Source organism: Bemisia tabaci, chromosome 2, assembly GCF_918797505.1.
Source record: "Bemisia tabaci chromosome 2, PGI_BMITA_v3".
Classification (NCBI taxonomy): domain Eukaryota; kingdom Metazoa; phylum Arthropoda; class Insecta; order Hemiptera; family Aleyrodidae; genus Bemisia; species Bemisia tabaci.
Window position 1 is genome coordinate 2,496,016 of NC_092794.1, and position 27,074 is coordinate 2,523,089.

The 27,074-nt window shown below is 36.6% G+C and overlaps 2 protein-coding genes across 15 annotated transcripts in view; one reads left to right on the forward strand and one right to left on the reverse strand.

Annotated features, from left to right (window-relative positions):
• Positions 1 to 157: 157 nt before the first annotated feature.
• LOC109035982 (uncharacterized) lies at positions 158 to 16,803 on the forward strand. Of its 2 annotated transcripts, none has more exons than XM_019049860.2 (12): positions 158 to 462; positions 1,853 to 2,077; positions 3,085 to 3,191; positions 4,610 to 4,979; positions 6,661 to 7,138; positions 8,294 to 8,528; positions 9,747 to 9,955; positions 10,884 to 11,031; positions 12,319 to 12,523; positions 12,880 to 13,058; positions 13,665 to 14,235; positions 15,865 to 16,803. In XM_019049860.2, exons 2-12 carry the CDS (start codon positions 1,872 to 1,874, stop codon positions 16,685 to 16,687), a joined length of 3,531 nt encoding a protein of 1,176 aa, XP_018905405.2. In that variant the 5' UTR covers positions 158 to 462; positions 1,853 to 1,871; the 3' UTR covers positions 16,688 to 16,803. The 2 variants fall into 2 exon arrangements, with proteins under 2 accessions (XP_018905405.2, XP_018905404.2); XM_019049859.2 differs by having other exon boundaries at positions 160 to 462; positions 4,607 to 4,979.
• A 1,173-nt stretch (positions 16,804 to 17,976) lies between these two features.
• Positions 17,977 to 27,074, reverse strand: part of pyd (zonula occludens-like protein polychaetoid) — a 321,021-nt gene continuing 311,923 nt past the window's right edge. For 12 of the 13 annotated variants that reach the window (XM_072296556.1, XM_072296555.1, XM_072296554.1 and 9 more), the window contains 4 exons: positions 25,485 to 25,778; positions 23,998 to 24,266; positions 21,799 to 22,042; positions 17,977 to 21,034 (listed from right to left, as the gene is read on the reverse strand). In XM_072296556.1, coding sequence (XP_072152657.1) covers positions 20,732 to 21,034; positions 21,799 to 22,042; positions 23,998 to 24,266; positions 25,485 to 25,778 — 1,110 coding nt within the window. In that variant the 3' untranslated portion in view covers positions 17,977 to 20,731. The other variant, XM_072296559.1, reaches the window with a different exon arrangement.

Consider the following 27,074-nt stretch of genomic DNA (forward strand, 5'->3'; position numbering starts at 1 on the left):
TGCAATTTTAATGCCTCTAATGAAAATCCTTCATTTTCAAGTGCGCGTTTGAAATTTTAAGCTGTGGTGAAATTTTTGCGCGTAATTTTCATTTCGAATACAGCAGTCCCCATATGATGCCATAACCAGTAGGTTCCTAACCTCTTTTTGCGCTGGAAGGTATGGGTAGATGGTATGGTATTGAAGAAGAGGTTGAACTTTCTTATCAAAGTTCTCCAAATGTACACAAACGAAGTTGACGACTGAATCAGTGGGTAAATTGATCAATTTTAATCCTTTAATGTCGCTGTTTACCTTTGTGTTTACCGAGTACCGTGATTGAAATTTTCAAGGATGTTGTAAATATTCAAAAAGAGCAATTGCTAATAACTTGGGTTCCCCTTTCTGTTCTGCCTTTCGCTGTCTCAATTCTGGTTTCGCTGTGATCATGAAGTGACTCTTTGAAGCCATGCGTCTAATGTGGTAATTATTTTCTTCTTATTTTCGTTTCTCATATCTAACCCATTTACTGTCCCAATTATCATCAAAATACTGATTTTTTTGCTGACCTATCATGCCATGGTCCTCCTCTGCCGAAGTTAGTGAAATGCCCCTGCATGACACTTCATAAGTTTTTTCCATTCTAAAGATGCGTCGATTATATCATTCAAATATTTCTTTAGAAGGGATTCTGTGGAAGTAATAGGAGAGTGCTTCTTATTTTTTTTTCCATGTTGAATGATACAGATCTACATCTCTAAAGCGCTTTGTATGGGGAGGGGGGTTGAAAAGTCTATAATTTTGTGTCATGTATTTTGGAATGATCCCTCATAGTCTCTCTCTGCCCTCAATGCTACTTGTCCATCTTACAAAAATTGATCCTTGTAACAGGATGTCATAAGCAATAATAAATCCTTACGACGCCAGCTAAAGTCTTTTACTTTAATCATAGACTTGTAACACAATCTAGATCGCACACCAGGCCCGACTTTCGACGGTTGAAGTGAGACAGCCAGGGGGATGAAGACGCACCTTCACCTGAGTTGACACAGCCTGGTGTACATGTAGTGCCATGTGACGCCTACTGTAGGAGTGTGGCCGGGGATCTGTTTTCCGAGAGTGGTTTGCGTTCGCAGAAATTAAATGGCACTCAAGACAGCATGGCTGGATGCCACTACATACAATCTGGATTGCCTATCCTCCCTTGGAAATATCCAAATGCATGGTCTTGATTGTATCATACATTCATGACTTTAATGCATATTAAGGAATTCTTCGGAGTATCTTACTCCATGGCGGTATCCTGGTGTTTGCTATAACGCATTGTCATTGGAGTTGCAATTGGTATAAGTTGATAACAGCAAATTTTATCCACTTACATGTATGGAGAACCTTTAATGTTATAGAAGAGAGCTGCCTCATCTAAGATCAATTATTCTAAATAAATTTAAATGAGGGAAAAAGTAATATCATCTACTTGCAATGATCACTATCAGTCCTTCGTATCTTTTTTCCTATTCCTCCTCACATGGGTATTTCGACCAGGAAATACCTACTGGTTGTATAGCTTTATGAGCAACTAGAGTGGCAGCGGTTTGATAATTGAAACTGTGTTGGCATGACAAGACAAGACGTAGCCTTATATCAACGATGCAATGTATTTCCCTACGATGTCTCATCGGGCTGCTTTGAACGTTCTATAATCGGCCTGCAGGTCTCTCTTATTCTAATCAAAAGGAGGGAAGAGTTGCTTTGTGAAGTCATCATTTTACTTTGAGCAAAATAACCTTTTGGTAAAATTTATTATTTGCAATTAAGCATTATGTAATTAAGCATCCCATTTCTAAACTTCAACCCTCAATTTCTATTTCAGAGGTTTCGAACAGCTCAGCATGCCAAAACATAACAAAAAGTCCAGAAATGTCAAACCCAAGCTTCTCAAAATTTCCAACACTCATGCAGATGAAAATACATCACCGAGAATCAATATTGGTCTGTCCAACATTTCAAAATGGAATCAGTTGAAGAAACAACTTTATCTGGAGACGGATGAGGCATTTGTTGCTCATCTCTTGAAAACCTTGGAGGGTCTTCTCAGGTACGTTTGAATCTACTTGACTGATTATTCGTAAATTATTGCCTCAATTTACACCCAAATTTTGCCTACTCGCCAATGTATGGCGTCAAAATTTGAGATCAAGGATGCAGATATTTCTAGGCCTCCTCAATTTTCTGCAACACCGTGGCTTTTGCATAAAAGTTCAACACAATGCGCTAATCGAAATTATGTTAAATTTTTTTATTATTTTTGGATGTGTGGGGTGTGTGCCCATATCATATCATTCCACAAGAGTTGATAACGTGAAAACCTTCAAACAAAACAATACAAAAAAAACTCATCCTCCAAAATTTTCAGAGCACTTCCACAAATTTGGTCTCAACCGTGCGGTCGAAATAATTTGCTCCCCTGTTTGAAATCTTGGTATAGATGTCTTAATCTCTTCGATAGCCTCTTTGAGTTATCATGCTTGTGTTCCTTTTGTCAACCTTTTGAAATATACAAAGATCATTCTGTCCCACCCTTCCTACTTTTAATGTAGGTAATGTTGTTTCGATGTTACCACAACAACAGGAGAAAGTCTATTTAAAATCTTTGTGACATTGCTGCATCACACTTGCACCTTTTGTCCTGTAGCATTGAAATGTCACTGTGCTTAATACCTTTACAAGTTTTACCCTCAAACTCCTCCAGATTTTAAGAGAACAATTGAACTAGTTGTGATTTTGGGGCATATTCAATTGCTGAGACTAATTTTTTGTGGACTGAGGTCCCTTTCCTATGGATGTCTATAATTACTAACTAACTAAGAAAATATAACTAAGAAAGTTCCTGCACTTAGCCGTCTCAATGCCTCCATATTTTCTTGAAGTCATTAAACCCAGTGGAATAGCTCTCAATTTCAGTTGAATGAAAAATAACTAACTACTCACATATAAATAACCCATTGATGTCCAAGTAATCATCTAACATCGAGCATAACTATTCATTAGTATTTTTTACCCTGTGGCATTTGTTATTTTTCCATTTTATTTTAATTCTTTCAGCAAACAAAATGAGAATAAAGCAAAGGTTGAATCGTCACAACGACACACAGGTGCAATTGAAATTTCCCGAAATTTTTCATCGAAGGACAGTTTTAGCAGCGATATCCGTGAGTGTCTACTTTTATTAATTTGAACAAGCTTTAATACAATGCTTACATGTTGACAATTTCCTTCAAATGAAGGAGATGCAAAAAGGAAATCCTGAAAATCATTGAATTTATTTACTCTAATCCTGTACATTGTGCACCATGAAGATAGTCAAAAGAGATTTCCTAATAATCAGTTTTAAATTGCTTATTGCACTGTTATAATGCAAATGAAGAAATCTTGTCAAATGTTAAGAAGGAAGAAAGGTTACTCAATGGTTTGCAAATCATGCAAAAAACCAGTTAATTCTAGATTGCTTTTTACCAGATTTATCGGTTTCCACCTTTTTCATTTTATTTATCTGTGAAAGGAAGCGATGTAGCATTTTAGACCACGATCGCCATTTTTGATTATTGAATTTTGAAAATCGGACCTAAAATTCTAATTTCCCGTCGAAATACACCTCCTAATACCGAGTTTCACAAAAATCGATCGATATCAGGAAGCGATGTAGCATTTTAGACCACGGCCGCCATCTTGAATTTTTGAATTTTGAAAATCTGACCAAACATTCGAGTTTCCCGTCGAAAAGTACCCCCGGATACCGAGTTTCACGAAAATCGATCGAACAGGAGCCGACTTAGCATTTTAGGCCACGGCCGCCATCTTGGATTTTGAAATTTTGAAAATCTGACCAAAAATTCGAGATCGCCGTCGAAAAGTACCCCCGGATACCGAGTTTCACGAAAATCGATCGAACAGGAGCCGACTTAGCATTTTAGGCCACGGCCGCCATCTTGGATTTTGAAATTTTGAAAATCTAACCAAAAATTCGAGTTTCCCGTCGAAAAGTACCCCCGGATACCGAGTTTCACGAAAATCGATCGAACAGGAGCCGACTTAGCATTTTAGGCCACGGCCGCCATCTTGGATTTTGAAATTTTGAAAATCTGACCAAAAATTCGAGTTTCCCGTCGAAAAGTACCCCCGGATACCGAGTTTCACGAAAATCGATCGAACAGGAGCCGACTTAGCATTATAGGCCACGGCCGCCATCTTGGATTTTGAGATTTTGAAAATCCGACCAAAAATTCGAGATCCCCGTTGAAAAATACCCCCGCTTACCAATTTCCTCAAAAATCCGTTGAAAAATACCGCCTAAAACCTTATATTTCGTCTATAAGGCAGTGACGTCACGCAACAGGATTGAACCTGTTCGGCGCGATGCGCGTTAACAACCGCGTATCTCCAATGTAATACTATATGGAGAAACAACTTTTCGCTCTTGCGGGCGTCCTAAGCAGCGGATTTGAGTGGGAATAATTTTAATCAACTCCTCATTACAATAGCTGAGCGTGTACCAATTTTAAAGGAAATCGTATTCAATTTACTCTTTTATTCATTTTCGTGTTTTATTTTATTATTTATGTTTCAGAAGACAATATTGATGTCAATTTAAGTGCCGGAAGGGAACAAATTCAAATCGAAAACACACAAGAAACTGATAGGCCAACTTCTGAAATCCACGACGGTTCATCACTAGCGAGTCATCCCATCAAAAATGATGGAAACAATCCAGCCTCTGTATTCGAAAACTCTACCCATGAGGAAGCATTGGCGGTCGATATGCATGAAATTAAACATCATGAGCCAGAACTAGCTTTTCAAAATCCAGCATCGCCAGTCAGTAAGCACTCTCCCTCGCCCATTTCCTCTGAAAACCAAAGAAACTTGAATGACATAGCTGAAATGAGTACTGCAGTGGAGCCACCTAATTCCACAGCAAAACCCAACATTCTTTCAAGAGGGTAAGATTTTATCATTCATAAGCCATGATTCTTTTTTGTTTCCTCTTATTCTTTTTTTTACCCAAAATAATTACTTTACTTTGAACTGCACTCTCAACAACAAAAAAACAAAAAAAAAAGAAAATCCAACCCACTTGGATACAAAAGCTTTAAATGCAGAGAAACTGGAAACAATTTGTAAAATGATGTATTTTTTCTCGCTCACTTAGAGCTCACACCAAAAACAGAAAAGCCGTGAATCATCTCCCCTCTTTACATACTCACATGTCTTCAGGGCAGCATAAATTCAAATTCAAGGGCTTCTAAAAATGATGCAAAAGTTTGTTCTTTGAGCAAACTATAGCAGATATTCAAACACAGCTTTCAAGGCCTTGCAGATTAAATCCTTCCCTTTAAATGGAGATTGTTGGAAAAAAACTCAAAAATCTGCATCCCAGATGGTCACCCGGGTAAAATAGCAAAGGGGCATTGAGTTTACGTCCTTTCTTCACCAAGGGGCAAGTGATCCAATCAGGGGAGGAATACCATGCATCAAAATTCTAAAGAATGTGTCCCATTAAGGAGGGTATTTTGGTCCTAACTTTGGTCGAAAATTGAAACAGCTTAGAATAATGTCATGTATGGTCAAATCGATTCTTAATCATCCACCCTGTGAGAACTTATCTTTATTTGAGGTGCTTTTGGAAGGTTTTTGCCTGATTTACCAGCGCAAAGTAAGTTTTGCAGTTTTCTCGAATAATTGCTCGTTTTCGGTCCTAAATTAGATTTTTTATGTATGAGCACAATAGCAACTACCACTTTCTCCTTTAAATATGTTGTAATGGGTGTACTAAAGATTAACATATTCGAATATGAAAGTGGTAGTCCCTTGTACTGGCACTTAAAAGTGAACTTATGTCACTTTTCATAATCCTGGAAAATAAATAAATGTATGAAACTTATTTGAATTTCGTACAAATGTTTTCAATTTCAGTAGTTGCAAAAGTACCTAACCCTATAAGTCTGAGAATAGTTTTTGAAATATTTAACAATACTTAAGTGACTAATGTAGTGCATAGTCCGTTTGACGGGCACACAGTGGTCAAGCTAATCAGCGCACAGTGAACAGTAATCAGCACGTAATCGGCATAATCAGTGAACTTCAACTGCTCGCAATTCCTTAGAGACACAACCGGTTAAGCTAAAATGAGTGTTTCTCAATGTTTTAGGGTCTAAGCTAAAAACATGCTTAGACCCTCAAACCTTTTGGGCCAAAAAACCCTCCTTAATGGGACACATCCTTTTGCTTACTAAATTTTGCAAAATTTTTCTCAGTTTTTCTAAGGTATGATTTGCTCTGTTCATCTAGTCTATAGACAAACTCTATAATTTAAATTCCAAAAAACAAAGTAAGATAAATTCTGTAAAACAATGTAGAACACAATATTTCCATGATTGGTCACAATAACTGCCGTGGTCTAGGATAATCTTATTTCATCTTAGGTCACATTGGTCATATTGACTAACAGGCCTAAAAATTTTAGGGCTCTGAACTTATCTACATCATGATCCAAAATTTAAGCAGGATCCTATTACTAGAACTCATGGAACTCACATTGAAAAACGGCTGTAGTCTGTCAGAAACTACCACCCAAAAACAAGTTGGGAGGCATTAACTATCTTCTTGTCCTCTATATTCCAGGAGCAACATGAGCAGAAAAGCGCAAAAAAGGAGAGATAAATTCGCTTTGGCAAGGACCAATCTAAATGCACAAGCAAACGCAAGCTTGGTCAGGAAATCAAGATCAGAAAAGGAAGGAAGCAAAGTTGGAGGGAGCTCAAAAAAACCTTGTCCATATTGCAATCAGCTTCACCAAGGCACAGTTTGCCCTGTCTTTTGTCCCATTAAAAGGATTAAAGATTCGATATCGCATGAAGATTGGATTAAAGGCGATGTGTTTGTTCATTCGAATTCAGTCTGTGATAGTGATGAAGAGTTGAACTTCTCAAAATGCTCTCTTCCGGAATGCTTAGAACTCAAGTCAATTAAATCTAGTCATGATTATAGTGTAGTCGCCAGACTCCAGATTCCCCAGTTTACAGAATTTGGCCCGCTGATCGGAGAACCTATCAAAATGCAGGATATTCCAGATGATTGTAATATGCATAGTATTTGGGAGGTGAGTCACTTATTTTTTATCTATATATGTAACACAGAGCACCCTGAAAGGAATCATAAGGAAAATTTGTAGGAATTAGTTTTATTTGAAAAGTGGTCTCTACCTATCACATGTCTGATCGCTGAGTCAAATTCATCACTAAAGAGCATACCTAAGTAAAACAAAATGCACTTGGGTATCATATCCCAGTATTACTGGATGTGCAGAAAGTTAAAAGTTTTCCTCAGAAAATGATTGAGTTTCAAAGGGATGCTACCCTTTAAATAATGTAAAACGGAGGGTTCTGGGTCATCAGTATGAATGTATTGCAGTGGGGTAGAAAAAAACCGAAATGAGGTATGTCACACAATACTTAAACACCTTTTCTATTTTGCCTAAACTGCATTCAGTATTTAATTTAGTTTTGTATGTATTTTGTTCCCAGTCGAGTTCAGATATAAGTAGGTCATTGATTGTAAAAAAGTGGAAGTAAATTTTACAATACCGTTGTGTTTAATTGAATTTTTGGTGGATGGATAGGAATAATTTTTGTGAATAGAGCGCTAAAAAAAGTTGTAGAACTAAGTCTGAAGACTGGTGCTCACCTTGTAATCATCAACATTTTTTGAGTGCCTCCAAGGATGCAAATAGTTTGATCTTACGACCTGAAGGTCGTGATAGGTAGCGTGCGAAAATTGAAAGGCGCCAAAAACAGATTTCCAAAATTGAAAAATCGTATGCCCCTGAGCATAAATTGTGTATTTTACAATTGCATAGTTTTTCATTACTGCTGTGAAAATTGCAGAAATTTGTGCATCAAGAGGGCAAAAGTCCATTTTTTGAACATTTTCCACGTAAAAGTTGAAATTGAAGACTCTGAAATGGGGAAGGAGGGCTAAGAGATTTCTGTAGGTATCTCGCAGTTTCTCCACCAGATGAATGTGGATCAGCGATTTTTACTCTATTCTCAACAGAGTAAAAATATCCTCACCTGTTTTGATTCCTCACTTTTACACTCCTTGGACAGGTCAAAATAAGGATGCTTGTATCACAATCATCAACCCACATGAAAGCACAACATTTAAAATGACTTCCGGACGAAATGTGAAACTATTCCCAAAATTAGTGTAGTAGGTGATCAGAACGAATGTATTAAATAATTTCCTATGTTTCCAGGTGCAAGATAATGACGGGAAGCTGTTCTATTTAAGCACTGAAAATTTAAATCTAAGCAATTGGTTGTCTCATATAAGGCCAGCACCATCATTAGAAACTTCTAATGTGTCAATAGTCACCCGTGATTCACAATTGTACTTTGTATCCACAGCAACTATAGTCACAGGATCAGAACTTTTGTATTGGACAGACAACATTGCCAAAGTTTGGGATGATAAGAAAGTGAACAAAAAAAGTAAGTCCTCCATCAAGTGGAAATATTTTATAATAGTCTTAGAAAATAACCTGATTTTAAAGAACTATCCAAGTATACTGGCTAAACTCAGAAACCTGGTATTTTGTTTGTGGAACAGGATACCAGGTTTCAAAATTTTCGTATGTATTTTATTTTTCAAAAAGAAATTAGCCAACGTAATTGCTTGGAGTTCTCACAGAATAATCTTCGAATACAGGAAGAAAGCAATGGGTTATGAAAGTTTTTTAGTACTTAATTATGTCAATCAGTTCTCCAATAAACAATGAAGTGGGATAGGAACTCCACTTTATCATGAGTGGAGATCTGTTGTTTCGGAGTTTAGCCATCAATGTTTAAGTATATCATATGTTTTGTAAAACATTTGCACCTGTGAGGAGGTCTTCAAATTAGAATTGGTGCAAGGTAGGTAATGACTCGTGGTTTGGAAAGTAATATTTCTCTCTTTATACTATATTGTACTATATTTTTCTTTTTTTTTCAAATGTAATTAAAATTTATTGGAATCTCCAAAAAAAAAATTCGAATTTGATTTGTTTGTCCAGTCTACTTTTGGGCTTTCCAAGTATGAGATCTGGAAAACATTTCAGGATAATGTAATATATAGCGTTCGCAGATGATTGGACAGGTTACGTAATTAAGACCCTCAAAACATGTTTCCTCAACGAAATTTTACATAGCATACAATGGATGCAATCAGCAATGGACCTTTCAAAATTCAAAAAGAGAGAGTGAAATTTTTGTAAACCTCAATTCGCATTTTCCACCCAGGAGGAAGCAAAGTTTACTCAAGTCAGATAGAGCACTAAACTAATTTCGGTATACTTTTCAGTTGAAAAAGTTTCTTTTGAGTTGATTTGTTTTGATAAGATTAGAGGCGTCTTGTATCAAAAGTGGAAGGAAATGTGTGTGAAACTGTGAAACCCTGTTACAGTTATTTGCCTAATTAATTAATTACATAATTAATAAACTTTAGTTGTAATTCTTACTCGGTCAGGTGATCCATTTTTCACCATATCAACTGTTTGCCTAGTGCCAGAACAATTTTGTATTTTGAATGCTCATTACTTTCTGCAGTTTTAGCAATTTAGCTTTTTATACCTTGTGTGTACGAAAAACAGAAATAACTTGAAAAGTTGTAACCTACAGAATTAAAGGACCCTCGAGATGTTTGATGGATCGCTCTTCTTTTATTTTCAGATTGTGGTGGATGTAATATAAAGTTTAATCATATTTTCTACTATCGTCTGCACTGTCAAATATTTCACGATGCAAACTGCAGCTTGACAGTGCGCAAGTACCATTGCAAAGTGTGCGGCGCTGCTGTCCTAGGCAAGCAAAATATTGTCAAACATGCCGCAGAACTTCATAGAGGGAAAGGAGCATATCAATGCCCTTTCTGTAAGAAGGTAAAGATTCATTTCTTCACTTGTTACTGTCCTATGTCCTGAGTCAAAATTTCTGATTGTTGCAACCAAAAATCTCCTTAGCAAAAAATGATGGAGCATTAAAATTTATATAAGGTTTACCTACGGGGAGTGTAAGAGTTTACTGAAACCTGGTCACCCTTTTGTCTGGAAATTTTATTTTATTACTGCTCGTTTGGATGTCATAAGATACAGACGGTGACTCAGTTGCTTGAGTTGCAGTCTGTGCTGGATGAATGATGATGGCCCGATGGCCGAAAACACATCGTTTGGAGAAAATTTCTGCACAAATAAGTAAAAAAGGATTTATTACATTAGTTTACTGTTTGGAGTTTCAAAAGGTTTTGGGGGGAGAAAACATTGCTCATGAAAGTAGTCTAACCAAAAGACTTTACTCTAACCAGTTACTGATTCATAGAGACCTCACTAACCATTCTCCAGTTGACAGATTTTCACCTGGATCAAAATGCCTATTTTAAAGGTCTGTCAGGGTGTATACAAGCCCGGAATTCCAGGAAAGTTCGGAAATAGTACTGATTTTTTAAGGGCGGTCTGGAAGTACTGAAAAAGTGTGGAAATTCCGCAAAAAGGTCCGGAATTTTTTTAATTTTTTGTCATTTTTGGCACAATTTCAAATTTTTGAAATTTTTCGAATTTCGTCAAATGGAGGTACTGAAAAAGTACGGAATTTTTCTGTCTTTCTTGAGAATGTACTGAAAAAGTACTATAAAAGTACTTATTTTTGACCAGCCTGTTTTAGTAGACACCCTGTCGGTCTTTAAATCAAAGACCCTTTTCAGTTTTTTGAGTATTACAAAAACTTGATGAGGGAAAAAAAAAGCAAAAGTTTTGATTAGTCTTCTCATGTACTTTTTTCTTGTACTAATTCTTTGTCTTCAATTTTTTACAGTTTTTCTTACGACTAAACTATTTGGATATGCATAAAACTTATGGGTGTTCATCAAATCCTCAGCGGCTGAGACCTTTATGTGATTTTTGCGGACGAAAATTTTGTCAGCCCCAGAAATTGAAAGTTCATATCAAACGAATGCATGGCGGTATGTTCACAACTATATCTGTTCACAAAAGAAATTTATTTTGAATGGGTGTTGAATGCTTCGAGTTGGACCTTTACCATCAAGAAATTGTTGTAACCCTTTTAGCTTTTACTGTATGTTCACCCAACTTTGAGGGAATTTAGAAGAAAAATGTTTTTATTTTTCGATTTTTTCAAGCAAACAGCTTTTACCTATGTCTGGGGTTCAAAGTATCTTTTTAGAGATGAATTTAAAATATTTTCTCAACACCTTAAATCCTGATCTTGATCTGAAGGGGAGGAGAGGGCCGGAAACGACCCCTCCTACCACCAGCAGGGGGCCATCCCTAAATTATGTAATGCTCCAAGGGGTGAGCGGGGGTCAGCGCTTTACGGTGTTAAAGGGGGTGCGGGTACAGAGCAAAGTGTTACTTAACTAGTTTAAATGATTTTTTTCGATTTTCTGTAGAATTTTTCGTCAGTTGCCTTTAGAAGTTTTAAAGAATCTCAAAAATATTCTGTGCAATACTTCCACTTTTCCTCTTCAAATAAAAACGCCAATCTTTTCAGTAATTGTATGGTGATTTTTAGATTATTTTTTATCATGGGGGGGGGGGTCTGGGCAAGTGTTACGGAGCGTTACAGGGCGGTAGGGGGGGGGGTGTCAAATAATCGCAAATTTAGCGTTACATAATGTAGGGACAGCCCCTAAGAGCGCTGACTTTCAGGGTGCATATCAAAGTTTAGCCTAGGGCGTTGAAAGCGTAAATGCCCTCCTCTGTGTATCGAGCAGTACGAAAGAAAATTAAATCCAAAGGCCCAGATTCCTCTACAAAATTTGAGAAAACCTAGTGAAGGCACATGATAGTTCTTAAAATAATAGTCCAGCCATAAGCTCATTCTTGGCTAAACAAGTATGTTAAAAGTATATCCTGAAAAGTCTGATTCTTTTTTTCAAACGAAAATAGAGGAATGCCATTTTTGTATATTACATTATGGAACTGGGTTGATATGTCTGCATTGAACAATGCAGTTATGGCTGGGTGGAAATTCCAAGGTATTCAATGAAATCGTCTCATAAAAACACACACTGTCTCTTGATACAAGTTGGCAAGTTATTGGAAGAGGCACTGAAATTTCCACCCATCCACAAATGGCACTTCCCGATTCATTCTTGTCCATGTAGCTTGATTGAGGGTTAAGTTGTCCACATCAGAAAAAATTATCACTGCTGAACGTTATTTAGCAATAATGATTAATGATATAGCTAGTCATTATATCTAATAATTGACTTTTTCTTATTTTTTAGATATTTCATCTATTCTAGCAGAATTTCAGTGCATGAGTTGTTTAAGGGTACTTGGCTCAAGGGCTGCATTGCAGCGACATAATAAAGAAGTGCATCACAAGAGCGAGAGAGTATCGTTCACCTGCCAACAGTGCGGAAAAGGTTTCCAGAATAAGTCAAATTTGAAAATTCATATGCTCACGCATTCTGGCATCAAACCTTTCAGGTAGTTTTTCTCCTTTTATTCTAGCTTTCTCTGCTTACCTCATCTTTTTTTTTCATCAACAATAATCCATCCATGTTCGGATTCCTAGAGTCCGCTAATGTCTAAAACACAAGAATTTATTTTTCGAGCTTTGCTGTTTTCTTACTTACTTTATGAATTTAACCTCTTAATCAGTATCTACTCTTCCATTCCTATAAAAAAAGGGGAAAAATCGGCTGAGCTCAAAATATTTTATCATATCTCCTCAATAGATTCTATTTTGTACATTCGCAACGGAGATTACTTAATCCAATCCAAATTGATATTCGTTGCAAGATGAATAAGTGTTACTTATATGCTTTTCTTCAAATGTTTAGGTGCTCAGTGGCTGAATGCTCCTCTGCCTTCACAACGAAACAATGTTTGCAACTTCATTACAAAAAATTTCATGGCCTTTCTGATGAGAACATGCCTAAAATTCATCGGACTGTCGAGTATACTTTCAATGCTTACGCTGGAGAAAACCTGAGTGATTCGCAAGCGGGATCGCCCCAAAGTATGTGCAGTTATCTCAAGTAAAAAATTAAATATTAATCTTATGGTTGTGTGAAATTTTGTCATTACGGTTTTCCCTGAATACACTGTTACTCTGAGAAAATCATCGAGTGTCTAGGAATAAAGATTTAATTACAAGCAAGATATGATTTTGGAAATCAAAAGAATTCCAAAAATGATATTTAGTGACTCTCTGTTCTTTCTCGGGTGTTGATGTATATTTTTAAATTATTCTGAAAGTAAGGATAAAGCCAAAAAAGAATAGGTAGGTATTTAATTATTAGAAATTTTTTTATTCTCCTGGAAGTGTAATAAGTGTTGTAATCCAATGAGCGTTTTATAAAATCTTCTGTACCACCACAGAAACACTTCAAACTTTCTAATCCACCAATGTGTCATAAAAGTCTGCATATTAAAATGGATTCCTCTTCTTTACAAATTTCTCACCAACCAGAAACTTGATACGAAGAGTCATTAGTGCACTTACAACAACAGCCAGTCCCTTGACTAGCATATACTATTAATAGTAATTTTGCCCATCAGAAATACTGCATTTTTGCTCTTTGAGTAAATCACGTCTTTGACCAGCCTTCTTTTATCTTTGCAGGTTGCGAAAACTCTGACAGTCAATGCCAAACACCAACTTCTCCTTCGCCTTCAGAGATCAGCTCTAAGAATCGTAGGCTTTCAAGTCCAGTTAACATGACAAGCCATGATGAAACTGATATCTCCAGTAACCAGTATAATGTCGCAGTTAATTGTAGCAGTAACTTCGATGAGCAAAGTGATAGTGCTCATAGCTCCAGTGTTATCATGAAAAGCAGTGTGAAGGGGTACCATGAAGAGATAGTATCAGAAATAAGAGAGAAGCCGTCCATGCTGCCTTTATCCAGTGAATGCGAAACTGAAATAGAAAACAAAGGGTTGTATCCATATGGACGCACAGATTCTTCCAACGCAAGTCTTCTGGTTGAAGCTGCAATTGATGCTGTAGAGAAAGTGATCAATGTTGATCATTCGCCTATTAATTTCACCATCACCCATGATCCAGCGGGCGTCCCCGCTGGAATGGATCACGATGATGAGCAGAGAGGAGTAAGTTCTCAGTCACCTGTGCTAATGCCTCCGTTCAATTTGTCTGTTCATCCGGAATCTCAATCTAGTTCACTGGATATCAGGTAATCTTCAGCTTTTTTAAAATTGAATGCATTTAGTCATTTTATCAGTTCATTTTCTTTCTCTTCAGGTTGATACAGTCTTAGATCGATTTTTTAAATTCCTGCAGAAAAATTCGGCAGGTCTTACCTCGATCCTGTTCACTGAAATTCCTTCTTATGAGAAATTCAGATATATTCAGTTCTCTCTATTTAATCAAAATCTCACCAAATTATGCTTTGGCACAAAGCCCAGGAACCATTTTGATGTATTTCTGCTAAACGGAAGCAGAGACAGGTGGGAAAGAACTGGGTGTGCATGTTAGTCGAGGGCCGTTAGAATAAATGGGAATTATAAAGTGCCAGTGACGTCAGCGGCGACGAAGCCGCCGCCATCGTTGCTCAGGGTCTGCTTTAACTGCTTTAGCCCTCTTCATGACGCTCTTGTCATATGCCCACGGCTCATCATAAGTGCCGCATTCAATGGGCGCTTAGTTCCGTTTGGTAAAATGTAAAATCCCGCTTTTCCATTTCTCCAAAGGGAATCACGCCCACGTTTACATTGTTTCTTGTGCAGCTTTCTAGGGTATATTCCATCTTTCCCACTCGTCCGTAGTTCCATTTAGCAGAATGGACCATTAGACAAGGTACGAATTGAAGCATTCTGATACATGTTTCTCAATTAGAATTTCACGTAAAACACGATTCTTGCATTGAAAACTACTGAGATTAACTCCTAATTAAGATATTAAAGTTTTTATCTTACATTGTTTACGGGAAATTTGAATTGCCCGGTCACAAGAAGCGCAATGCTCTACGTGAGTCCAATCGTGTATTACAACGGTTACGGCAGGCTTCTCAATCGATCATTGTTCCTCCCCCACCCTTCATCGTTCAAAGTGTATACAATTTGCCACAGCTGAGCCAAAGCGTCAAGATTGAAGTTTCCAGATTTTCATACCGTAGAGATTGTCATGGTAAAGTTTAGTATGCGATTTGACTCACAGAGGAGTGTGTTTTCATGAGCGGGAGGTTTGAAATTACGTGTCAGGAAACATTTTTTGAATATCTTAGTTAGGAAATCATTTCAGTAATTTTCGTCGCGCAAATCGTGTTCTACGTGAAATTTCGGTCAGGAGACATGCATCAGAATGCTTAACTTCATACCTTGTCTAGTGGTCCATTACGTCCATTTAAGGGTTTGAATGATGAAAAATAATGTGTCCTAACTTGCGTAAAGTTTGTGCCTCTTCATCTCCAACAGTCCTGGTTTGAGAAGAGATCAAAAATCATCTTTGTCATACTATGAATAACTCGGCTACTTTTTTTTCGAATAAAATCAATCGAGAGTGACCTTGAGCTTTGTTGATCGTATATTTTCCATCACCAAAAATTCAAATTTGAGAAAAACTGTTTAGTATACCATCAATCTTTTAAGTCGATTGAGTCTCAAGAAGGGATAATACTTCAGATCTCTCTCTATCGACTCCCAATTGATGTAAGTCAGCTTTGTTCTGTAGAATTTAGTCTTCGTGCCACTAAATCTGAAGTATTCTTATCAAATATAGGAGTCCTGTATAGTTTGTACCATATTTTTGAAAATACTCTCATGAAAATCGGGTAGATTGCTAATTAATTTTACTCTTTCCACAGCATATCCTCAGCTTATCACGATGAAATTACACCTCCTCACTATGGTGCTCCGTACAGCTTACATCTCTCTCCTGTTGATGTTGTTCGTGTTGCTGAGCAAAACGAAAACTACCTCCATAAAACAGATGATATGTCTGGTGATGAGTGCGAAAATCCTGTTCAAAATCTGTGTCTCAGCTCAAAGGATCGGCTCCAAATTGACGTCCTTGCTTACAAATCATACCCAGAGAGCATTGAAGAAAAATCTAGTCTTCTCAAACAATATGAGAACCGAGATCGCTTACCATTCCTAAAGCACTATAGTCCATTAGATGACCGAGGCCTAAAGTATGACCCTCTAGACGAGCGATTAATCAGTGCTTCAGAAGAAAGACTCAACTTATTCAAACAATACGAGTTATTAGAAGAACGCTCTCCAACTCTTCTAAAGCAGTATGATGTAATGGAAGAGAGATCTAGCCTGTATAAATTGTACGATAATGGAACTGATGAAAGAGGTTTCAGTTTTGAATCATTAGAGTCCGCAGACCTATCGCGCTGTCCTGCTTTAGGTCATATCTACTCCAACCTTCAAGTGTCTCCTCCAAAGTATCCTCGCCCTCTGTATGGGACCAATCCATCTCACGCATACTCTGATGTTTTGAGAGTGGTTAATTTACACTCGCAATCGGTGGACCTTTCGTTGCCGCGCCCTCCAGCAACGAATCTTATCCCCTCCTCTCCCACGTACCAGTCATATCCCTTGTCGCCCACTCTTCCCACTTATCTCACACCTCGATCAGCCCTCTCTCCTACTTATCATCCCTACTCAGGCTATTATTAAGTTTTTAACCCCTCCTATTTTCTTTTTTAATGCCTCTATCATTTTATATTTTCATTTTTATGTCATTGGCTTTTGGCTGTGTAACAAATTGAATAAATACTTCAAGCTAATTGAAACTATTCTTTTATTACTTGTGACGCTTTTTTCTTACCCTATAAATTGTCCATTCAAAAGAATCAAGCCCCGCACCCCTCTGATCAATGCTCATAGAACAAAGATCAATCTCTGCCGTAGTAAGAATTGGAAAATATTTAATGCAAAATATGAGGCCGAGTCAGGTTAGCGGCTCAACTTTTGTTTAAGGGTTGATTAATTTTAGCGAGCCTTGGTCCTTTGAGTGTGCCAATATACTTGCGTTTCAACCCTTAAACAGTACTCCAAGTCAGTCCCCACTTTTCGTGTTGTATACTACAATTTGCAATTGAATGTGTCTACACTGAAAATAATGATGAATGAATGATTCGGACAAAAAGGAAGTCCGACAAGTGAATCCTATGAACATGGTTTGTTTTGATTTATTTCATTTAAACTGAGTTTCACAGAAACGCGCCAAGTCATTTTTGGAAAATAATAAGATCAACAATTAAGAGTCAAAAAATAATATTTTGACCTTTAATATGGGCATTTAACTCTGTTCTTAGCGTTAAGTCTTATGGTGGTAAAATCTAAAAAGCTTGAAACCTTCTCCGCTCAAACTTGAAGCAAGAACTTGGTGCAATTCTAGAGGAGTAATCTCAGGATTATAGAGGAGCTGGGACATTTTGTCTATTTTGCTTTACGACCAATGGTTTATGAGATGTTGGCATTTTTTTTAAATTCAAAAATCCATCAATATTCATCACGATGAATAACCGATGAGCACCAAAATTTTGAACATTCAAATTGACCTTAGGGGCTCCCGACCCCAAGGGTTTGTGGAGTAAAAGTAGTGGTTAAACTCGGTTCAATTGTACAAAATTCCTTTCATTACAAATACTACCAACTAATTGGAGGCTTGGGTGCAAAAAGGGCACAACTTCTTGGCAGTGTTTCAGAATAGCCCCCCAACAATGTCTTTTTTTGTGGCGAAACTTCAAGGTATTTTTGAACTTGAGATTTGTGCTGAAGATGTCGTTAAAATTATGAAGAATATTCTGTTGAATTCACATCTCTGTGCAGGTATTTTTTTTTCTGTTTGGAGTAAAAACGTAAAAATAAATTCTGAAACATAGGAACTAAGCTAAGAAGTACCCATTTCGCACCGAAGTCCTCAATTGACAGGATGAGAGTTAAAAAAATAAAGGCACAAATTTAAATGAAATGAAGGTTTTTCTTTTAATCATGATTATTATCAACAATTTAAACTTAAAACAACAAAGTTTAGATAAAGGCAAAAAAATTTATTTCGAAATATGGAGATTTGTCTCCTTTTCCTCTCTGCTGATAGTACATAAAATCTCAGCAAATAAATGGGGAAAAAGAGAGAGAAAAACTATGACAGATTAAGAAGTCAATTGGAAAGTAAAATTACAAAGAAATAATAAATGAGTATAAACATCAAGAAAATTTACAAAAAAATCAATGATACAGTTTGTTAAAAAATCATAAATTCTTGAACTAAAAACGGGGACCGAAAGAAGATTGTTGTGCAAGAGCACGATGAGCGACAAATATACAAAATTTTAACCAAAGCTAGGCTGTTCTGCTTTAAACTTTTCAGTTTTATTATGTTTTCTGTTTCTGCTCCAAAATTTCCCTCTATTTTTCTGCTGAAGGAATTTTCAACATAATTGATCATTCAAATGTGATGTAAGACATGCATTCATTCTTTTGTCTATCTCTGAAGTACCAGATTTTAAATGAGTTCAGTAAAATCATTCCGAAGCACAAATTATTTGTCAAGTATGGGACATTCAACTCTTTGAACGATAGATTTGCACTGACAATGAGGGATTTCAATGTAGACAAAAGAGCGTAAGGCTAAGTTGCTTTCTAACTGGGTCGTGCCCTCTAGAGTTGCAGCAAAAGATTACAGAATAGTTATTTCTTCCAGAGATACAGCAATAAAAAGGGGACCAGGTTTATTTTAGGGTATATCTACTTTCCAACACATCTTGTCCAATAGTTATAAACAATATATATATGAAGAAAAAAAAGAAAAGAAAAAAACTGAGGGCGCCATAATTTAATTGCTAATAAATAGGAAATACCGGGAAGCTTAAGAATTTCATCTACAATTATTTACTCCAATAATCAAGGAAATTCAAAGGCTACTTACTCCTTTTAAAGTTGAACAATTAAAAGGACACACGTGTAAAGACCTATGCTTTTGAAAGAGAAGAAGAAAATACTTTAAAAAATGCTGGGGGAAGAAGAGAAATTAATTGATCTTTTGCTGAATTTAGAATTGCATACCTCGATGGCTCGAGTAGTAAAATATGTACCTCCATTTCTACGTTTGAAAACCTCCGAACGTTGTACATATCTTTTTTAAAGAAAATTTTAAAAAATACATATCGGCTTCAAACTTTCAGTGAATTATTATTAACTTTATGTGAAGAAATCAATGAGGAATTTCAGTTCAGAAAAAACTGTTGGTTGGCATGAGCAATGATTTACAACGTCACAATTGAAGATATGCATTTTCCACCTAGCCATCGACATAGATGCAGCATCAGTACTCCAAGTGAACTTATTTTTTAAACCCTCCGCCCTGTCAGGAATGATTAAAAATTACTAACTTTCACTAAATCTACTTTTAGCAAATGGCACTAAAATCACAAAATTTTAAAATTAATTTGAAATTATTATATTTGCATGAACCTCAACGGTCATTGTAGAGGATAGACTGTCTCTCTGTTTGATTTCAAGGGACAAGGATGAGACGAAGTTAGAAATCAATACAATAATGGCTGTTGACTGGCTATTTTAGGGACTCTGCTATGAAGTAGGTTCCTGGAGTGAAAGCTCAATTGCTGAAGGTTTCATACTTTGCATATAATAAAAAAGGAAAATGTCAAGTATTGAAAACGTTTACTTTTAAAATAAGAGCACTATGTAGTAGGATGAGATCACGGCAACACTAGTAGACAGAATGAAATAGGACACACAAGGCTGGATTTCAAAAAGGCACTGATGTAAAAAAAACGTTGCACTAAGTGTCATATCCATAAAAAAAACAGGTATTTCGAAACACGAGTATTCTGAAGGTTCCGAATAATCTAATTATTAACTGGTTGAAGAAATATAAAAAGATTCATATTCCTTTTTAATACGGCATTAAACAGTATATGGTACAGATCATAAAGATACAACAGTAATGTTAATGAAAAATTGACACTTTCCATAAATTCATGCATTGACTTAAGATCGTTATCAATAATGCAAGTTTTAGGTACTTAAGGTAAATATATACCAGTAATGTACTTAAAAATCAATGATTGCTACAAAAAGAAAGATACATTACAATTAAATACACATTAATACACATATTGAATTATTTAAATTTATGTAAATAATGAAAGGCAACAAGGTGTGGGACATTGAGGCAAAGAAAAAATTCAGTCAATATTTAATTGTGATATTTTTTGAAGTAGTAAAATTCAATGCTTGCTGAAAGAATTCAGTGCCCGCAGCTGAAGACTGTGATTATGAATATGTTGAGTTTTTTTAAACGAATTGAAAACAGAGTTACAGATTGCTCTGTTTAAAGAAAAGTATCATTAAGGAAAATAAAGTAGATAATTCAAACAGAGGTTCTTCATAAGTTCGGTAGGAGTTTACAACTTGATTATTTTCATTTTTTACTTTTGCAAGATGTTCACCGTTTCGATGGATAAAACAATCAATTCATTTGAGAGATATCCATCTTCCTGCTGTTAGAAATTTCAAATTGAGTATTTTAAAGTCACAGCATTGCACAGAGGGACTGAATTACATGACTTTGAACCGGTCACAATATTGTTCAGCTATCAAATTTTGCTACCTCAAAAATCATCCTCTCTACTGTTCTGAAAAACAGCTTGGTTTCTGCTTATGCAGAAATCCCTCCAAATAAGTAATACCCTACCTTAAAGTATGTTCTATTGGGTAGTGAATATTATTGCGTGGGTCAGATGGTTTTTTATACAACTCGAAAGCGCTTCCTCGCTGATCACGATGCGTGAGATCTAAGCCGCTAGGCTCCCTGTGATGATGATTATGCCTCCTACTTACATTATAATAATATTGGCTCGGAGATCTGTGATGGTCCATAGAGCGATTATCTGAGCGATGATCATAAGTCCTGTCTAGGCTACTCCCATGCCCAGAGTCAAAACCCCCATTGTCATTTGTGTCCGATGAGTATTTTCCAGGTGAAGGTGGCACCTGATGACAAAAAAAATAATAAAGCACATGAAAATATAAAATAAAATTACTACTGAAATTAATTTTTCAATTAAGGGAACAACGTTTGCATTTCACAAAACTCCTCTACTGGCAGGAACGTTAAATTATTAGTGACTAAACTTCTAAACTGCCAAGATTACACTCTTCTTATTTTATGCTGAGCCCCTGAAAGACATTTTACAAACGAATAATATTGAAAATGTCAATCACCTAACATTTTCCAGAGAGAATCAGATCAACCTTGCAAATATTAAGTTGATCAATAAAAATCACAAACATTCAAAATTTGAACCTCATGCATGAGAAAAGAGATCATTCTCAAAAACTAAAAAAAAATATGAAAATGAGCCACCAGACAAAGTCTGAACTAAGAAAAAACCACATGTTTTTCTTCAAAATCTTACACAGAGAACGATTTACACAGCAAGAAGTTTGAAAACCAGTCCTTGAACCAGATATTAACTATCTTTAAAGCAGATCAAAGGAAAAGCAAATTATACAGATGATGTCATTTGTATTTTTGCATTTAACTTACGTTAATTTACAAACGCTCCTACTTTGTTTCGGAGTTCATTTCGATACTTCCTTTTCTTTGTGAAATTTTGAGAAAAAGAAATTCATGGTGATTTGATGGATACCTTGTCTGAAGGCCTATTTTGATTTAAAATCTTGATACAATGGAAGCGTGTAAGCAAAGAAAATTTAAATAAATGAAACTTCGATAGAATAAAAAATGAACTTACTCCATTGGTCAGATGCGAACCGTAGTTATTCTCCGCAATACTGTAAGATTTGGCGTGCTGGTACGGGGCAGTTTCTTTGACGGTGGCTGTTTGGTAGGTTTGGTACTGCTGGCTTGCCGGAGGTCGGTAATTCTTCGGTTTCGGAGGTGGAATTGGTTTGTATGACTGAGGTGCTTTGGGGGGAGGTAAGGGTTTACTAGTAGCATACTCTACGATACCTCCTGGGTGACCGCCTCCAGGAGGCCTGCAAATCAAACAAAAACTCTACTAAAAAACACAATCCTACTGCAAGTAAAAAAATTGGTAATAGTGATAGTGAAACAGGAGGAGGTAAAAATTGAAAAGAAACCAGGAATGGAGAATTTCACCAGAAAATTTTATTGCTCCATTGTGACCGATTGATGAGCTGAATTTACGCTACAGACAAATCTCATTACAACATTCTTCCAGAAACAAGTGCCTTTTTCTAAGTCTTAGCCAGAGGTTTCTCATTATAGCGTTTCTCAAAATACTGCTTTTCTGGAAACAACGTTCTACTTTTAATTCCCTATGAAATCTTTATACGAGATGCAACTGTATTTTTTAAAAATGTTTCCAATATGGGGAGTTAGAGAGACAAAAGTGACAAAATTTACTACACTACAACATCACGGAGAGTCATTCCTCATTTCAACGCATCTATTGTAGCGATGTAAGTTACTCTGACATTAATGGTGCAACACTGCCACAAAACCTAAGATCCAAGGATATCCTTGTGATCAGCTCATATTAGTAATTGCCGGTTATAAATTTAATTCATCGAATCTCAGACACTTGCAAATTCTCCATTGAAGGACAGGTTTTGAATAGGAAAGAATGTCTGGATCTTTTGCGAGGTTTCTTAAGAGGTCACTCTACTTGAAGTTTTAAAAACTAGAGGGTGAGAAGGGGGAAAATGCAGGAGAATTAAATCACTTGGAAAATTTGGACACCACAAGACAACAATGACAATGACAGATTGGAAGATTGTTTGGATTGCTCAGAAACTGGAGAACACAAAAGCCAAAGCAATTGTTGTACTTGATAAAATAATGAAGCAAATTTCTCAATTTCTACGCAAGAAGAGTGATACTTCATTCCAACATTCAAGTTTTCTCTATATTAAAAGGATGTAAGCAGTTCTAAAAAATATTTGTGGGACATAATATACCATTGAATGAATAAATTTTGACCATAGCAAGGAATGTTTCATTAAACTCTACAGTGCAACGTGAGATAACGAGGATATTCCAAAGTATATATTTTAACTACCATCTTGTGGGAAAAATCAGGTCTACACAAAAGTTCTACGTGTTGAGATGTAAATTTGGGAAGTTTTCATCATGGGAAGGAGTGGAAAACTCTGAGATGCGCTTAAAGTAGACATACACCTGTTGGAATATTTACACCTGTCAAGGATGAAACGGACGGTAGTAGAGTCTTATAGAGGAAGTCTGGAAAATAATTAAGCTTAGGAAAATCGAGACGTGTTCAATAAACGAGAGTAAATGTCACATCTGCCTGGTAAAAAAAATGTATGCTTTGTGCGCACAATGAGTGAATAATTCCCCAGTGCCAAAAAATGGTCGGTTTTCTCCTACATCAATTTTGATTTTTTCTTAAGCCGGAAGCTCAAATTTACTTATTCTACTGTAAACTACTGACGCTAATTTCTTTCTTACAAAAGAATTTTTGAATTTTTAAAAATATTTGATGCGTTCTGTATGAGATTTTGATGGGGAAACATACCTTGTAATGCTTCAATTTTCACCCTTGTCCTCTTCATTAGTGAAATTTACTACCCGATATCATCTCATTCATTAAATTAGACGAACATTTCTTTAAAAACAGTGTTGACATGTCTATTCCAGGTTTTTCCCTGTCTCACCTGCCCACTAACCATTCAAAACTACTTGTTGTTTGCTAAATTTTTTCTACTAATAAATGTTAATTTGTGTTAATACTTTGAGCAGGACTTTTGATGGGTGTAGTATTAAGAATGATAAACTCAGGTTTCATGAAACTAGACCAAAAGAGACTTCCCATGGGTCTTTTTTCTTTATCTTAACACTAAAATGTGGAGGGCTAGTCTCCTTAAGTCCTCACTTTGTTACGCTCCTGTTCTCATTCATCAAAGGTGTCATTGTTTGTTTTCGTAAAAAGACTTCTCACAAAACTCACCTATACTTAGGATAGTCAGTTGGCTTGTTCGGCTTATGAGGGACATCTAGCGGAGGCCCAACACCATTCACACCATTGATTCCGTTTGCTTTGATTGGTTGTTGAGTGGAGCGAGTAAACCTGTATGGATCATGTGCACTACGAGGAGGGGTTCTCGCATCACCATTACATGACTTAAGATCGTCATGAGCATTTGGGCCTAGGTTTCCATTTGGAGGCCCGATACGTTGACCATAACTATCATAGGAGGAGACACTATCGTAGCTACTCTGTGAATCGAAAAAGCAAAGACATTGATAAAGCTGAGTAAAAAGAGCAAAAAGGAATGAAAAGATGTGTTAGAACACGGCTCAAATTCAACTACACAAAAACAGAACACAGAATAGCCTGATTCATAGGCAATATTAGAGGTAAGTGTGTGGTGAGGATACGGATTTGATAAATCGATGGTGAAACTGAAGAAATGCGTATCTCCGTTTGCAGCCTTGCTAACTTCACGTCATATTTCATTTTCTACATGGAAAACTACTGAAAGTCATTCTTTGCAAATTTCAGTGATGTTTCTTCTCTTAATGAAGATCATTCTGTAAAGACTTTAAGCCATGATGTTGTTTTGAATTTCTTTTAAAAAATTAATTAGGAATGAAGATTTCAAAACACTGCAATCAAGATATGCAATTTTGCAGTTTCACTGTCGAAATGTGCACTGGCCATATTTTTATTACCTTTATAAAATTATCAAAGAGTATCCCCTTGCTAATATTCTCAGTAAATCTGACTCAGAAAAAATGATGCATCCTATGGCGGTACATAGGCAAGTAAATGATGCTTTTGCTTACTGCAGGGATTTGCAATTTTAAAAATTTACTTCCGTAAAATTTTGCGAGAAAAACGATAGTGCAGTGGTGCCACTAGTTTTCTCTGGAACAAACTCATCAGCTCAAAATAACTCTTTAGGTTGAGGCTGTAATAGAAGGGATCGCTTGTGTTACAGTGAGAGTTCACCTCTACATCCAATCAGACTCTCTTCGTACAGAGCAGGAGCAAATACATTAGCCATTGGGGTGTTGCCATTTTATTTAGAAGCTCCAAGGCTGGAGCCACAGCAGCGCTGCTAATGTATTCGCTCCCGATCTGTACAAAGAGTGACTGACTGGACATACAGGTGGATTCTCACTGTAACACAGGCGATTCTCTCCTTTACAGCCTCAACTTCGAGTTTTTTTTTCTTTTTTTTCTGTTTTTTAGCTTGGGAGTTTATTTCAGAGAAAACCAACAGCATAATGATGTTTATTGCAAAATTTTATCTACAAAAACGTACTTAAATTGCAAATCCCTGTGGTATGCAAAGACTCCATTGGATTTATGTAGAGCAAAATTCCTTGTAATAGTGGATAGCTTCTGAAATTAAAGAAAAAATGCAAATGGAGAACTAATTCATGTTGATTTTATTTTTAGAATAGCTCTGAGTTTAATCCATAACTTACGGTTGTTTTGTTGGCATGTTGACGTTCCAATGAAGAATTCTGGGGTCTGTACTGGGGAGTAGCATTGATATAATTTGGAGGGTCATCATTTTTGTTGATTATGGCATTATTACTGCCAAAAAGTCTTTCAGCTGCTGATCCAGGGTTGCCACCCGACCGAGGAGGTTTATTCGAGCGATCTATCCTAGGTGGAAGTTCAGGAGGAACACCACCAGTTAAGGGACTTTGAGGCGGAGAAAAACTGTACTTGTCTCCACCACCAGATCTACGAGGCTTAGTTGGCTCGTAACTTGCCTAAAAGAACAATGGCAACAATTGAAGTGTGTAAGAAAAATGAGATGAGGAAAAAAATTGTTTCCCCTGAACTCTATGGGACTTTTCAGAAAGACTATAGATGAAAATCATGCTTGGTGCTGCATCATTTTGAGGAGAGGACACTTTAAAAGTTCCATCTTGTTTAACGATGCTCAAATATAGGACCAAGAGGAAACTCCGGGTTTCAAATTTTTTACTTCTAAGGCCTTGTCTTCAAGGGACGTTTTCATGGGATTTGTCCCAAGTTCGAATTGCAGGAATGAAACTTCTGGGATTTATCCCAGTTACCATCTCCACGGGACAGGACTCATACAGTCCTGGGACTAGTTTGCGCAGGAAGATAAATTAGTTAAAGTCGAGTATTTAACCGGGATTAAAATAATAATTGCACTCAATTGACAATTATACACATTATTTTAACTAAACAAACATTAACAACGGAGTAATCAACAAAATATCGCACAATTCGTTTTCACTTCTTCTTCCTCTCTCAGTGGGTCCTAGGAGTACAAGGACCGTACTTGGTACTGGGAAAAATATTGATTAACTCAATATTTTTCCCAACTTCGTAAGTGGGATTTTTCCCAGGGACAAATCCCGTGAAACGGCCCCTGGAGACAAGGCCTAATCAGACTTTTAATTTTTGTGAGAGAATAGCTCATGAGTATTTGCAATAAAATCTTCGAATTCAAGAGGGTTCCTTTGCAACATTAATCTCTGCATCTTTTGATCCGAGTTAGTAGAGCGACAATGCATGTGCAAAGTCGCCTACAGTCATGAAGTCCTGTACTTAAGCGGGTGCAAGAAAAGTGATATTTGACTTGAGACTGGAGGGAACTGTGGAGTTAGCTTACAACTCAGTTTCGAGTATCAGCATCTCTATCAATGGTGAACAATGGATTTTTATCAAACCCGGTTTTATCCATTTTAATCTATAGTTTTATCTTCCACCTCAGCTGAACTTTCTGAAGACACGCATCAGTGAGAGCAGCAGCAGAGATGGAACAGCAGCTTTGGAATGAAAAATGAGGCAGTATACTGTAGAGACACTCAGCTAGAGAGTGCCCTTAAATCCAAGCGAGAGGGGAAAAAAAAACAAAGAACACTACACAAAAGTGGGAAGTTGGAGCATGACATCAAATTTGTTTACGATTTTCTGTGCGAATGAAAATTCTCTGCCTATCATCGTTCCACAATACTGCCGTGCTAAGGAAGAACGCCGTATGAACATTCAAGGGTTGCCTTTCCTCCGATAAAATGTTTATTTTTGAGAAA